The sequence below is a fragment of the Pagrus pagrus genome (genome assembly GCF_965226575.1).
Source record: "Pagrus pagrus genome assembly, chromosome: 17".
Classification (NCBI taxonomy): Eukaryota; Metazoa; Chordata; class Actinopteri; order Spariformes; family Sparidae; genus Pagrus; species Pagrus pagrus.
In genome coordinates this window covers 2389586-2405321 of record NC_140201.1, presented here as the reverse complement: position 1 = coordinate 2405321, position 15736 = coordinate 2389586, and the positions used below count along the sequence as shown (strand labels likewise).

The 15736-nt window shown below is 45.3% G+C and overlaps 2 protein-coding genes across 5 annotated transcripts in view; both read right to left on the bottom strand.

The window, feature by feature from the left end:
* Positions 1 to 8069, bottom strand: part of LOC311272736 (protein MTSS 1-like) — a 54624-nt gene extending 46555 nt beyond the window's left edge. For all 4 annotated transcript variants that reach the window (XM_084379347.1, XM_084379349.1, XM_084379348.1 and 1 more), the window contains exon 1: positions 7652 to 8069. In XM_084379347.1, the coding sequence (XP_084235473.1) occupies positions 7652 to 7723 (72 nt within the window). In that variant the 5' untranslated portion in view covers positions 7724 to 8069. The remainder of the gene's footprint in view (positions 1 to 7651) is intronic.
* A 3764-nt stretch (positions 8070 to 11833) lies between these two features.
* On the bottom strand, positions 11834 to 14549 carry LOC311273143 (uncharacterized protein). The gene is made up of 4 exons (XM_084380044.1): positions 14407 to 14549; positions 14283 to 14326; positions 12001 to 14210; positions 11834 to 11907 (listed from the first exon to the last, which is right to left on the bottom strand). The coding sequence occupies exons 1-3, from the start codon at positions 14427 to 14429 to the stop codon at positions 12001 to 12003; spliced, it is 2277 nt and encodes a 758-aa protein (XP_084236170.1). The 5' UTR covers positions 14430 to 14549; the 3' UTR covers positions 11834 to 11907.
* Between the last annotated feature and the right edge of the window lie 1187 nt (positions 14550 to 15736).

The window sequence follows — 15736 nt, the reverse complement described above, 5'->3', positions numbered from 1 at the left end:
TCTAACGCTCTGCTCACCCCTCTGACGTCTGTTTTGCACGTGAGGGGCTTCACGTGAGTTAGCAATGATCAGTATGCAACATCCGATTAGATGTTGGGAGAACCTCACAGTTTGATTTGGTTTAGCCACAAAAGCAACGTTGTCAGGTGTAGGAGAACAGCATGCTGTGGGCAAATACAACACCTGTTTTGTTCACGTACGTTAAAGCAGCTGTTGGTAATATTATTAGCATTAAAAGCTCATTATTCCAACAGTAATCACTGTTTGATCAGTCACTCATGTCTCTCCTCCCCCTACTCATGCAGTAAAAGACATTTCCTGGTACCCCTCTGCTGTACAATACTCGTACTACCAAACAAACCAAGCGGAGGAAAACACTGGAAGAAAATAAAGAGACGAAGAGAGCTGCCTCGTCGTGCAAGTGTGCTGACGAAGAGAGGAGGGAGGAGACTGTTTACTGCAAAACGGACAGGAAGTTAGCTGAACCGACGACAACGCTTACAACTTCAAAACAAATCAATCCTGAGTCTTGGTCGCACACTGGACACCGACCTGTCTCCTGGAGGAAAGTCCAGCCACACCGTCATCACAGGAATCAGACTCATTCTTTACACTACTGCAGGAGAGGGGCGCTTTAAGAAGAGATGCTAGAGGAGTGGATGGATGGATGGGAGTGACAACGGGTTGTAATTCTGGTTCTGAAAAGCCCAGTACAAATAAATAAAGATTACATATGCAGCAGTAGAAGTAAGAACAGTACGTGAACGTCCCCGAAGCTTTGTGTACTTTTATTCTGCGGCTGTTTTCGAGCCACCTCGCCGGAGTCACGTCTCCACTCTTCTGAGTTATATTCTCATTTTTGAGTGAACTGTTCCTTTAAGAATCTGTCAGAACCAGAATCGATGCTTTTGTTCCTCGTTTCTCTCAGTGCAGACGTGCCGGCTGGTGAACCAGCGACAATTAAATTGATCAATTTCTCACAACACGAACCTGCAGCAGCGTCACCTTTACACTCCTGCACTGCTCTTTGTGGGCGTCGCCCTCCTCAGCGTCACTCCTCTGTGTGTGTGTGTGTGTGTGTGTGTGTGTGTGTGTGTGTGTGTGTGTGTGTGTGTTCAGCCTTGTTCTGCTCGTGAGAGTGATGCCCAGCGTCATCGCCTGGCTACCGTTGCTATGGTAACGCTGCTGCTGCTGCAGCTGCAGAGGGGCTTCAGACAGAGAAGGATTTGTGGGGAGAGGGGGGAGAGTCACACGTGCATGCATCATCCTCACCCAAACACACACACACACACACACACACACACACACACACACACACACACACACACACATTTTTTCTGTGTCACACATCTGCTTTCTTTGTTTCTCTCGTTCATATTCAAACACTCGTTTTGTCACACTCGCACTCTTTTCTTTCCATTTTTCTCCGTCATTTAATCTTCCTGCTCTTCATCACTCATTCATCATCACACTGTGTGTATATATGAACCCAAATCTCATTACATCCTCTCTCTCTCTCTCTCTCTCTCTCTCTCTCTCTCTCTCTGACGTGCAGCGAGGCGAGGGCAGGGCCGCTGCATCAATCAGTCACCGAGGACATAAATTGTCACCGTGGCAACAACCGGAGGCGGTCCTTCAGGAGTCCTTTGGCTCTGCAAGCGCCTGCACGGGCTTTAAACAGAGAAACCCCTGTTTGTTTCTCCTTTATCACCGAACACAGATCTGATTCCTCAGAGCGCGACTGTCTTCTTCTGTGGTGTTAAAGCCAATTAAAAAGCCTGAATCTCTGCTTCAGTCCACCAACATCTCTGTAAAGGTCCTCAGGTGAGACTCTGGGGACTCGCACCAGCAGCATCTTAAAGCTGGAGGCCACCAGAACACCCTGATGGTCCACATGTTTGTGGGTTCATCACTGGCTGGTTCACGAGGAGAAGCTGCTCCCTTGTTTTTCCAGTCAACAGAACAGAACAAATAAGAGTCATCTCACATCGGGTGTGGCTGAAGCTCAATGAGACACCATTTTGCATGTGTTCAGAGAAAATGGACCTGCAGACCAACTTGACATTAGCTTGTAGCTTAGCACGAAGACTAAAAACAGCTCACTGAAGATCGATTATTAGCACAATGTATCTCATTTGTTGAATCCGTTGTGGTTTCATCATTGTTAGTGAACCTTGTTGGACACTACATTGTGTTTAGGGGTGTTACATTCAGGTCAGTGTGTCCATCTGTTGCTGCTTGTTGGGCTTTCAGTATGTTTTCTGAGCATGAAAAGGTTGTTATGGAGAATACTCTGGACAGTATCTGTCATCGTTGTGGATTGTTGCAATAATAATAAACACACATTTGCATTAAGAAACATTTCTGTCCACTCCCATGTTGATAAGAGTATTAAAAACTTGAAAAATACCAGATAAAAAATGTGCGATTCATTTGGGATTAATCGTGATTAAATATTTTAATCGTTTGACAGCCTACAGTGTTCAAACATGAAGCTCATCAACTGATCAGCCATGTTTTACATCTTAACAAAGGAATCAAAGTGCAATAAAACATGCAGGTTCACTTTTAGTTACTTTGTGATTATACGAGCTGCAGATCAGCGTCCAGTTTCACCAGACAAACGTTGGAACCTTTAAATAATAATAAATTCCCTTCAAAACTTGATTTGTCAAAAATGTTCAGACGATTTCACAAAATTGTGATTGCTTGAAAGAATAACGTTCATGTCCTCGAAGAACCAGAAGAACTGGACCTGATGTGCGCGATAAAAACACCATCGAGCCAAAACAGACCGTCAGCGAGAGTCGATGCCAATAAAAACGGACAGACGACAACAACAACAAAAAAAGAAGTGACCCATTTGGCCGAGGCACCAAAACCAATGCATCAGCTCTGCCCGTGAGGTTTCCATGACGATCTGGACTCTGATACACAGCACCACCACCACCCCCCGCCAAAAAAAAAGAGAGAGAGCGGGATTATTTTAGCTCAGAGGTGATTAAGACGACGGCTCAGTCCAAGATAAATGGTGATTAGCATTCAGCTAATAGGCTCAACGGCATTACTTTAAACCACACACACACACACACACACACACACACACACACACGCACACACACACACACACACACAGTAACAAGGTCACAAAGCTACAGTTTGATTTTAATTTAGTGTCTCAGTTGCAGCTCAGTTTAAGACGTCTTTGTTTAAACAGAGACGTGAGTTGTGTTTCGATGGTTTGTGTTGGTGGTTACAGTGAGAGCCGCAGTTATTACATTACAACACAATCTGCTTCCTGTCAATTGTCCGACTCTCGAGGGGAATAATTGTTAAGTCTGCTCTGGAGAACTGAACCACGTTGACTCACATCCGAGGAAACTCACTGTTAGATGTTTAAATTCAAACAAGATCTGAGACATTTGTACTTTTAAACCACAAAAATATACGGTAAATCTCTGATTACTTCATCTGTCCCTCCATGCTTCATCTACAGCTGCTCCAGACACAGTTAGAGCACAAGTTTCGAGAAACACTCAGACGTTTGCAAAGATATCAGTGCAGAATCTGGTAAACACAGACAGACGACAAACTGAACCACATGTCCAGAGGTGGAAACTAACAAATCCTTTGTTCAGTCCATGTCTCAGGTGTCTGTACTGTACCTGAGTATCTCTGTGACTTTCCCTCTCTACATCTGAACACAAACATCTGAACTTTCTCCTCCTCACAGCTTCAAACAGGCTCGTTACTTAAGTTTGATGCCTTTGAGGGGAATTGTGGATTATTGTTATTTCCCAACATCAGAAGACTGATTTCAGACGCAGCGAGACGAAACAAAGACGTAAAAGACGTGAACAGACAGAGAGGGAGGCTGAATGGGGAGAAAAGGCGTGTTAGTGTCTCGTATCTGCAGAGAGTTTCTTATTTTCTCTCTTTGTTGCTGCTCGGGACGCTTTACCAACCCAACATGTGGCTATTTGACGTCCTGGGAATGAGACTCAACAATCAACTATCTTTGTGGTGCGTTCAGGAACAGCTGGGACAAAACCTACTGATTCTGCCTTTAACTTTAATAGTCTTTGAATTATATTAATATGACGTGAGCTTCAGTTAGCTTTGACCACAAATGTCCTTCAGAGGGAGACTTTTTACTCTGAGTACATTTCAGAGCCTGTACTCGATTACGTTTACTGGAGTAAAGACGCTGTACTTCTACTTTTACCAGAGTCTGTTTATACACAAGTATCTGAACTTCTACTGGACTGAATGTGAGGACTTTTAACACCTCTGCACATGTTGAAACTGTTGGTTCTGTGGACCCAGAAAGTTTAATCTAAGCTTCTAAATCATCAATTATCTCCCTAATGCTGAAATAATTAGTGGATTAACCAAATGGTCTATTATCCAAAAATTAAATGCCAACAGGTTTGATAAATACACGACCCATCCTCTGGGTCCAGACTCTCACTTGGGAGGATTTTGCCGTTTTAAATGATTATAAATTCAGTATCGTTTGGTTCTGAACTGTTGTTCGGACTAAACCAGACATTTGAAGATGTCACTTTGGACTCTGACGACACTCGATGAGTAAATACTGTTTAAAAACTTCACAGCAGCGACAGTAAACCTTCAGTTCACCAGGAGATAAACACAGCTGACAGCAGAAGAGAAGATGAGCCAGTTCCTCCTCCGGGGGGAACAACACGCAGATCGGTTCCACTTAAACGGATCAACAGTAATGTGTCGGCTTCAGTTTAAGCAGCACAATGATGTGAGGACGACGAGCAGCAAACAGAAACACGAGCGCGAGGATGTACGACGCTGAGCGAAGGTGAGGTCGACCTGCAGACAGGAACAAAGGAACAGACCCGACTATATGAGCATCAAAGTGCTTTTACTGCAACACTAGGGGGCGCTGTAACATAATGTGCACGAGTAGAGCATCTCTACATGCTCACTCTACCGGAGAAATTATAACGTTTAGGTCATCGTTTACAGTCCGATGTAAGATGAGTTGAAGTTGCGTAATTTCCTCATATGCTTCTATACAATCAGACTTATTTTTGAAACCAGTGGAGTCACTCCCTGCTGGCTGTTAGCGTCTTAAACCTGCAGACACGAGGCCACATCCGCTTCTTTCATGCTGCTCATTATTAGTGACACACAGCCGGCATCACTTGTCTTCATTAACTCGGCGGTTGTAAAACGTCTCATTGTTTTCCTTTGATGAACAGAAGGATGAAGGGATGAAATGAGGCGTCTGTCACCTGAAGCTGCAGCCTGAATACATAAACACAAAGACACAACCTGAGCATGTAGAACACAATCAGAGGAGAGGAGCCTCCTCCACGGTGACAGAGAAATATCCCTCCACCCACACGACAAGGGAAACCTGCGTCTGACTGAACTGATGCACGAGAGATGAAGATTTGATTTAAAGAGGAAGAGGAGGAGAAAGAAGAGGGAGGAACGGCATCAGAGAGGAAAGCTGGAAACACTGAGAGCAGAGCAAGGAAATGAGGACAAGATGGAGGAGGTGACATGAGGAAGAGGAAGAAGAGGAGGAGGCCAAGCTGCAGGGAGAAAACAGGACGACAGGAGGAGGAGGAGGAGGAGGGTGATGAAGACAGGAATAGAAAGAAGAGGAAGAGAGGAGGACGAGGGCGTGGCAGCTTTCCCAGACCTCCCTTTGTGAAGCAGCCACACTACACCTGTTAGGAACCACCTGTCTGTTATTACGTCACCGCGGAAACAGGTGTGTGTGGCTACACGATGCCCCTCCCCCGACAACACACACTTCCAGCTACTTGTGAGGACACTGCAGTCAAACAGTCTGTTCACCCGGAGACCCTCAACATAACCTTCAACCAGAGATCAAACCAAACGCTAACGAAGTCATGATCTTACAAGAAAAAAGACCAAGATGAAAAATGAGTCCTCTAGTTTCCGGACAGATTCAACGTCCACTGGCGATTCTGTGTTTTTTAAGGCCCAGACACCAAACTGACATCAAAGTCTGTGTCTTCAGCTGCACTTGAACGCACCACAAAGACCGCAGACGACCGCCGACTCACTCTAACGTTCGACGCCTGCGTGAGAGGAAATAACTCTCCACACCACCAGGTGGCGGTAGTCAGAATTCAATGATTCAATTTAAGGAACCTTAAAAAAGAAGAAAGGGTCAACATGAGTCTGACCAATAACGTAAGCGAAGCTCCAAAACATTAAGTATCCAAGTAAGTCTTGTCAGTGACGAGTCAAATGAAAAGGATCTGTGGGAGAAACACACTAAAACCCAACATATCTACGTCGTCTGACTTCTGATGAAGAAATGACTCCAGAAAATGAAAGAAGAAACTTCAGAGAGGACGTTAACCACTATGTTGTTCCCCAAATGATCTTAATCAAAACGTTCATATGTTTGGTTTAAGCTGTGACCACAGTCTGGCACCAACGCAAGATTCAGTACTGACCCTTTAAGTTCTGAGCTGCCATACATTCAGGATCGCTACTAATTATTATTTTCATTATAAATTAAATCATCATCTTCCCTGTTAATCAGTTAATCTGAAGGTCTGAGCTTGTTGACAAATATCCATCAAAATCCCCTAAAATGACCTTCAGTCCACAAAACGTTCAGTGAGTCGTCATATCAGATGAAGACAGCTGGATGTAGGTCATGTTCCTGTTGATCAATTAGTGTTTCAGCTCTGAAGTCATTTCCTGAACAATCTCATTAATGTGCAACAGAAAAGTGTCTGTTTGTATCTGACTAATTAATTATTTATGTTCCTACAAGTTCCTGTTCATCTGCAGCACAAAATGTTGTCTTTTCTTTAAATATGCAAGTTTTTAAACCAGGTTCTGTATCAGAAAATCACATTCAGTGCATCTTTTGTCACCAACGTCCTTCTCATCTTTACAAACCCTGTGAAATATGAGGAAATATGAAAACAATAATTATAAGTATGGTTGTTCTCGGCTTCGACACATTCAGGATCACAAATGAAGATTATTTTCATTCATTTCAATTTGCTTCCATATAAGATGAAGACAAGCAGCAGATCCTTTCAGTGTATTAGCTGGATGTAGGTCATGTTTCTGTTGATCAATTAATTAATCAACTAGTGTTTCAGCTCTGATGTCATTTCCTGAACAATCTGATTAATGTGCCACAGAAAGGTGTCTGTGTTTGCAGTATTTCTTGTTCCTTTGCAGCACAAAATGTTGTCTTTTCTCTTAAATTGCATGTTTTCTAAAGCAGGTTCTGTATCAGGAGTCATTGCATCCTATGTCATCAACGTCCTTCTCATAATTACAGCCCCTGTTTTAATCTGCAGCAGTGTGTGTCGGTCACCAGGATGAGGCTGCTTTACACGCTGTAATCTGTTTTTCTGGAGGAAGCTGCAGGCGGTCAGATCCTGAAAATGCAGGCAGCAGAGCCTGAACACACCCACCTCCCTCCCCCCTCCTGGATAATTAGCAAATTACCGCTGATGAGCCTGAAAACAGGAGAAAATGTCTGTTTCCTGCTCTGATGCAACAGGACGCACAGAGGGGCCCTCCCCCGGGGGCCCTGCTGTGAACATCTCACCACACGGATCTGAATCTGATCAGATAATAATAATAATAATGTTCATCATGTTACCTTCATGTCTCCTATGACAGTCTGGAAGAGCCCCCCCAGCGCGCTGCACTCCCTCTCCATCACTGTCTCCATCTTCAGCGGTGTCAACGGATATTACAGGCAGTCACTCGGAGCTCCTGAGCTCCATAAATGAGGCGGCAGCAAACAAATAAATGAAGAAGAAAAAAAAAAAAATGCTCGGTGCTGGTTCAGACGCTCGGACTCGAGCTGCAGGGTTTCCCCGGCTGAAGGACACCTGGAGGCGGACACAGGCAGCAGCAGGAGCCGGCGGTCAGTCTCCCCTCAGAGCGGATAGATCCATGTGTGCGGGAGGAGACGCACGCTGGAGCAGGAGAGACGCGAAGTGACAGCAGGAGACAGCAGGACAACTTTACAGAGACACAGAGCTGCTCACCGATCTGCTGAGGGGAGGACAGCAGCGGGGGCGCGCCGGGAGAGGCGGGAGCGCGCGTCAGCTGGCCCCGCCTTCAGCTGGGGAGGATTTTTATTAATGAAGTTAAATCAAATAGAAGAAATGTGCAGGACGAGTTATACAATCAACACTGTGGAGGGAAATGTGCAGAAAACACCCCGTCAAAAATATATATATACAAAGAAAAACGTCTGAATAATGTAAATATATTAACAAGATTTAAATATCTAATAAAAGAGGCTGATTGTGAGATTAAAAACTAGGGTTAGAATAAAGGATTGGAATAAAGAGAAAGAGTCATTATTGCTAATAAAAACTCTTATCTTAAAATAACAAACTATCTTTAAATTAAATGTTATTCAATGATGTTGATGATAGAAAAATAAAAAATAAAATAACAGTAAAATTAGAAACATGTAAAATAAAGGACGAGGGTGAAAAAGAACTTATGATCACTAATGTCTTTAAAAAAATAAAATATCATCAAATAATGACAGATGTAATGTTAAAAAAGCAAGAAAAAGGTGTCATAATGAGGACTAAACTAAGAATTTCACTGAATGTAAAATTTAAAATAAATAAAATACACAGGCAGTAAAATTAAATGAAAATATTGATAGTTTTTTAAAGTTCCTTCTTATTCTCTTGGTAACAGAATAACTGAAACTGTAAAGCTTGTGTGGATGTTTTATATTTTCATGGGATTAAACAGAAGAAATTAAAATATTATTTTATGTCTCCATGTAGTTAATGTCTCGGTGACTCCTGTAAATCCTCCTGCCTCAGTTTTACATTAAATGGTTTCAGAAAGTGATTTATCAGCACAGAACCTCTGCAGCTCCTCTCACGACTCAGATATTTAAAACTACGTCGCCACCTAGTGAATGTTTCTCTGAACTGTTTTAGAAAAGATTAAAAAGAGAAGGACAGAGACGTATAAACAGTATTTTCCTGTTGTAGCTTTCTTTATGTTCAGTTTCAGTCCAGAGGTTTCAAACCTCTCAGAGGGTCACGAGAAAACTGTGACGGGTCGACAGACGACTGATACAGAAGGAAAAAGTAAAAACCAAAGACCTGCTCCAAAACTTTGGATTCAATTTTCTAATTTCTCTCTTTAAATTTTTCTCTGAAATCCTAATTTATGTGCAAAACAGAAAAGTGTCTGTTAGTATTTGAGTAAATGTTTTATTTATGTACAAATGTTGTCTTTTCTTTAAAATTGAAAGTTTTTAAACCAGGTTCTGTATCATAAATCCAAGTCCTCTGCCAGGATCGCCTGTTGATAACATACTGTTGCATTCACAACACTGACATCACAGTTTTTCTTTGCACATGTTTACAGGCCATGTGTTGGTTTAACGTCTCTGGTATTTACTTCTGAAGGTTTGTATGTTTGCTTCTGTATTCATGTGAACCTCAACATGAGCTCTCACTGCTGACCTTCATGTAGGTTGGAGGACACCTAGTGGTGAAACTCAGCCAGTGAAGCTCCGGTTGGCTCCTGAGGAAAACCTTCTCTAATTTAATTGAGTTGCATTTATATCCCGTTATTACAAAAAGAGCTCGTACGTCAAATACTTTCTCAGCTCTGATCTTTTAAAGTTTGATTCTGCAGATTTGAATCCAGATGCAGAACAACATATTTGGAGGGCTGTTCACTCCTGGCAGCCGCACAACATCACAATAAATGAAAGAAACGAGATGCTCTTACAGTTGGTGTCCCTCGACAGCAGCTGGGAGGGAAAACCTGCAGACTTCTGGCCCTAAACTGAAGTTTTGGAAGTGGGACTGAAGCCAGAAGGGCTGACCGGTTCTCTGGAGGAAGATCATGGATCAGATGGTGAAGCTGGCGGAGCTTCAAACAGTCAAAGCTGTGTCATTTTAACCACACAGACTCGCTGCTTAATGACAGGGAGCAACAACACACACACACTCACACACACACACACACATTGATAGTCAATGCACAAAAAGCAGCGCTCTGTGTTATTATCCCCCCGAAAACAGGAGAAGACTTAACTAATAACAGCTATCAGAGAGAGGGGGAGAAAAAAGAGACTGAAGTGGTGGGAGGAAAGCAGAAAGACGAGGAGCTGGAGACTCATGATTTACAGCGTGTTCAGTCAGGTTCACAGGAGATTTTATGAGTCTCATCATGAGATTATGACTCTGCACTTCTTTTATCAGTTACACTGACATCAGTGAAGAACAGCATGAAGCAGAGACACATCAGCGCCGCAATTTCTCGAACATTTCATCAGCAGCTGCTACAGTGGTTTGAAAGGAGCATGAAAGAGTCTGCAGAGTGATAATAAGCTGATCAGAGAGACTCTGATGGTGCCGACGGCAAAATATCTGCTGTGACATCCCTGGTGGAGGTGTGGTCTGAAGTCATGGCTCGTGAAATATTAATTTTAACAAGTCAGGAGGAGAAGAACATATCAAAAAAAGTGCATCTGCAAATCTGCTTAATTGATTGTAATGCTAAATTAAAAGTATGTCCTTTAAAAGATGAGATCTGGGCTTTAATCAGGTGACACCCGGCCCAAAAATCATATTCTAATTGATAAACAGACGTGTGAATCTACAGAGCAAGTGTTGTGTCATTGTGAACCTTATGGTTCATTTTTGACCTTCTGGTGGACGTCATCGGACCTTACTTGGGGAAAACAAAATGTACAGTAGTCTATGGGGAGAGACAGACTATTGTTAGCACCGGATATGGAATAAAACAAATCAACAAATAAAGTGTGATAACCTCATCGCTGCACGCCATTTAACTGGGTTAAATAGATATTTCAGTCTGATATTAAGGGTGAGAGAAACTAAGTCTCTGCTTTCAAATCAATTTGATTCCAATCAAGCACCACAGCAGCTGATTTCAATTATAAATACACCTTCAACCATATAAATGAACTAAGTTATTGTTGTAGATTCTTTGGTTTCCAATTTGCCAAAATTCAAATACATATTCTTTTGCAGCACTTTACTGCTTAGCGTTACTGCACTCAGCTATTTTGGCTCCTTTTCCTGCACAGTGCTTTGCTCAATATGAGCCAGTTGGAATATAAACTTCAAACCTTGCAATGTTGGCATCCAACAGCAACTCTTAAAGTGTAGAAAGCCTTTAGAGAGTCAAACAGCATCTGTATAGCATCTTCACTGCAACAACAAGCAGCTGTTTGCTGAACTGAGCAGCCCACGGCTGTGAATTTCAGATCATGGCAGAGATTCAGCAGACTCAGTCTTGACGCCCGTCCTCTGTAATTTTCCTGAGTGCGACCACCTGCTTGGCAAACTGCCTCAATTGCCAGTCGGTTTTAGTTCCATTCAAATGTTATTTCTGCAGCTGGGTGGAAGAATTAAGACTGCCAGGTTTCTGCTTTTGGTAGTAAATGTTCAAGTGGCAGTTTACAAATTGAGCAAGATTTGGAACATTGAGCACAAAAACAATTCAAATCATTAAAGGCAGAACAATTCTTTAAGTTTGATGCCAAACTCATGCTTTGATTTACCACATCAAGAGCTAGTTACTATGGCAGACAGGACACCAACAGGTTCAACGCTGTAGAAGCTCAAGTTTCTCAGTGAAGTACTGGTTTCTTGTCTCTTGATAAACAGTACTATGAGCTACCATTCCCACCCCAAGACAAAAACCCGATAACCAGAAAGTAGTTAAGCATCAACACATTTAGAGTAGCACATGTTTAAAGACCTTTCACTGCAGTAATGTTACTCAATGGTTTCAAAGGACCTTCAGAGACAGGGAGTGCAGTTCCAAGTACTTTATTGAATGTCAAACATTGATGCCAGGACAGACTGCCTTCAGGAAGAAGTCAGGAACCTGAAAACAGAAACGACATTAAGCAAAATTCCAGTAACATTTACCTTGAGTAAATTCATTTAAAAAACAAAGTAAACTTTACAGCTACAATACCTAAGGTTGATGAAGTCTATTGTATGCAGGAACCAGCTGTTGCTGCCATCGGGGGTGGTACACTGATGCCATTGGAATTGGTCGAGAACCTCTTGGAGCAACACCTTCCTGGGGAAGTGCAATGTCCCACATACCAGCTTTGCTTTGTAGAATGTTGGGCTGCTGGGGCTTGGCCGGGTAGCCGGGCTGCTGGGGCTTGGCCGGGTAGCCGGGCTGCTGGGGCTTGGCCGGGTAGCCGGGCTGCTGGGGCTTGGCCGGGTAGCCGGGCTGCTGGGGCTTGGCCGGGTAGCCCGGCTGCTGGGGCTTGGCCGGGTAGCCCGGCTGCTGGGGCTTGGCCGGGTAGCCCGGCTGCTGGGGCTTGGCCGGGTAGCCCGGCTGCTGGGGCTTGGCCGGGTAGCCCGGCTGCTGGGGCTTGGCCGGGTAGCCCGGCTGCTGGGGCTTGGCCGGGTAGCCCGGCTGCTGGGGCTTGGCCGGGTAGCCGGGCTGCTGGGGCTTGGCAGGGTAGCCTGGCTGCCTTGTAGCAACACCTTCCTGGGGAAGTGCAAAGTCCCACATACCAGCTTTGCTTTGTAGAATGTTGGGCTGCTGGGGCTTGGCCGGGTAGCCTGGCTGCTGGGGCTTGGCCGGGTAGCCCGGCTGCTGGGGCTTGGCCGGGTAGCCCGGCTGCCTTGTAGCAACACCTTCCTGGGGAAGTGCAAAGTCCCACATACCAGCTTTGCTTTGTAGAATGTTGGGCTGCTGGGGCTTGGCCGGGTAGCCGGGCTGCTGGGGCTTGGCCGGGTAGCCGGGCTGCTGGGGCTTGGCCGGGTAGCCGGGCTGCTGGGGCTTGGCCGGGTAGCCGGGCTGCTGGGGCTTGGCCGGGTAGCCGGGCTGCTGGGGCTTGGCCGGGTAGCCCGGCTGCTGGGGCTTGGCCGGGTAGCCCGGCTGCTGGGGCTTGGCCGGGTAGCCCGGCTGCTGGGGCTTGGCAGGGTAGCCCGGCTGCTGGGGCTTGGCAGGGTAGCCCGGCTGCTGGGGCTTGGCAGGGTAGCCGGGCTGCCTTGTAGCAACACCTTCCTGGGGAAGTGCAAAGTCCCACATACCAGCTTTGCTTTGTAGAATGTTGGGCTGCTGGGGCTTGGCCGGGTAGCCGGGCTGCTGGGGCTTGGCCGGGTAGCCGGGCTGCCTTGTAGCAACACCTTCCTGGGGAAGTGCAAAGTCCCACATACCAGCTTTGCTTTGTAGAATGTTGGGCTGCTGGGGCTTGGCCGGGTAGCCGGGCTGCTGGGGCTTGGCCGGGTAGCCGGGCTGCTGGGGCTTGGCCGGGTAGCCGGGCTGCTGGGGCTTGGCCGGGTAGCCGGGCTGCTGGGGCTTGGCCGGGTAGCCCGGCTGCTGGGGCTTGGCCGGGTAGCCCGGCTGCTGGGGCTTGGCAGGGTAGCCGGGCTGCCTTGTAGCAACACCTTCCTGGGGAAGTGCAAAGTCCCACATACCAGCTTTGCTTTGTAGAATGTTGGGCTGCTGGGGCTTGGCCGGGTAGCCGGGCTGCTGGGGCTTGGCCGGGTGGCCCGGCTGCTGGGGCTTGGCCGGGTGGCCCGGCTGCTGGGGCTTGGCCGGGTGGCCCGGCTGCTGGGGCTTGGCCGGGTGGCCCGGCTGCTGGGGCTTGGCCGGGTGGCCCGGCTGTCTTGTTGCAAAATCTTCCTGGGGAAGTGCAAAGTCCCACATACCAGCTTTGCTTTGTAGAATGTTGGGCTGCTGGGGCTTGGCCCGGGGCTTGGCCGGGTAGACCGGCTGCTGGGGCTTGGCCGGGTAGACCGGCTGCTGGGGCTTGGCCGGACCAGAATGCATCACTATTCCATAACTTGAAACGACAGCCGACTCAAATGCATTTCCCTTGGCGCTAGATTGATGTTGTGGCTGCTGTGGGTTTTGTCTTGGTTTTTGACGGATCAGTAAGCCAGGCCCGTAACTAGAAACACTTCCCTCTGGACTGTAACTATCTACTTGCCTACCGTAAGAGCCACTAAAACGTCCTGCACCAGGTGCAGCAGGCTTCAGGGTCTCAGATGAAGCACTTTCAGTGTAACTGTGCCCCCAGTGACCATAAAGCCCTCCAGGCTGTGCAGCAGTCACATAACTGGAAGGAGCAAAAGCAGGTTTACGGCTCCTCGGAAAGTCTTCAGCCAGGTCATAGTGCTGTGTAAAGCCACTGGAGCCGTCACTTCTGAAGCTGAGGGCTAAGAAGAGAAAACATTTGAGGTCAGTTTGAGAAGTTCAGTAGAACTGCAGTTTGTAGCATGAATTCTTACCATTTGCATGCTGTCCAAATCCAAAGAGTGAGAGCAAGAGCAGCCTGGAACAGAAGAAAATGTCAACAAAACAAAACCAAGTCAAACATGAAACATTTGCTAAAGTTTTGAAAAGTCCTCCTACCTCACACAAAATCCAGAAGCCATTTTCTTAAAGCAGAAACAGAACAGCCTGCTCAACTTGTGCTGCTCGTAGACAAACAACCAGATCAGAAACTACAGTCTCAGCTTCATGTCTGCTGCTAACACAGTGGCTCCTTTTCAAGTGTCCAGTGTGGCCGCTCACTCTGATGAGCTAATTGGAGGCAGGTTGGAGCTGATGGGTCAACCTGTGCAGGTGTTTGCTCTTTAGCTAACGAGCTAAGTTCCACTTGTGTCAGCTAAGAGTGATTAATTCTCCCTCAGCACTGATGTGCATTGTCTTATGTGAGGTTGTGTGGGGATAAAAGAGCATTTGCTTTAACATGTTGTGATTTATGTTTTTATCTGGATGAATTTCCCTTCAGGAAAAATAATGTGATGTCGAAGGCAGTTTTGATTTTCTATGTTGAAGCTTTGAGATTTCTGCCTCTACCAAAATACATCAGCGGTCACATTTGACTTTGTTTGTGCAGCACAGTGACTTTAAAATCAATAAATATAGAAACCTTTCAGAGTCTTATTCTGCTCTTTATTTAAAAACAGGACAATAAAACTACCAACTGTTTTTAAAAAGACATTTGTTGTTTTGTTTTCCACCACGTTTTACAGAAAATATCTGCTCACCAGGTTGTTCATGTGAGCTAAAAAAGTGAAATTATAAAAGTATTCTGCACAACATTTTGTGCTTTTTATTCGTTGTGGGACGTTATACTCCTGGATGTAATAAAAAAAGTTTTTAAGGAATTATGAAGGCGTTTTTTTCTACCAGGTTATGTAATGTCAACTCTGTGATCTTTATGCTTTTTCCGGCACTCAATTGAAATATCATTAAACCTATTAAAAGCAGTTGAAAAATCACATCCATTGATATCATTTTCACCATAAACATTAACGTTGTGATCTACAAAAAGTCAGGAAATGGGGACAAATGTCCATTATTGTCGTGAGAAGCAGCAGAATTTAACTGCAATACGTTATTTGGTCGTTCTCTATGGATTCATGCATTAAACTGGGACCAGCGTTTGTTTACTTTAAGAGACGAGACGTGTTACTTTAAAGGACGATGCCATTGGTTTCAGAATAAAGCTGACAAAGTAGATCATATAATGAGTTTTTAGATTGATTTTAGAATCGTAATAATTGTTAGACTGCTTCATTCATACACAAAACAAAAAGGAGGCAGCACTTCAGCAGACAAACCACCAAACTGCTGCTAGCTTTAGCTGCCATGAGATAGTTAGCTCAGTTAGCCCTGCATCCAGCTCTCCTATTGGCCGACTCTGACCCAATTAGGAGCTCAGAGCACCGAGGGT

Excerpts from the sequence above, each read along its gene's own strand:
- LOC311273143 (XM_084380044.1), bottom strand. The coding sequence starts at position 14,429 with ATGGCTTCTGGATTTTGTGTGAG. Across the intron at positions 14,327-14,406 it reads GCTTCTGGATTTTGTGTGAG|GCTGCTCTTGCTCTCACTCT; the intron begins GTAGGAGGACTT and ends CTTCTGTTCCAG. Across the intron at positions 14,211-14,282 it reads ATTTGGACAGCATGCAAATG|CCCTCAGCTTCAGAAGTGAC; the intron begins GTAAGAATTCAT and ends TTCTCTTCTTAG.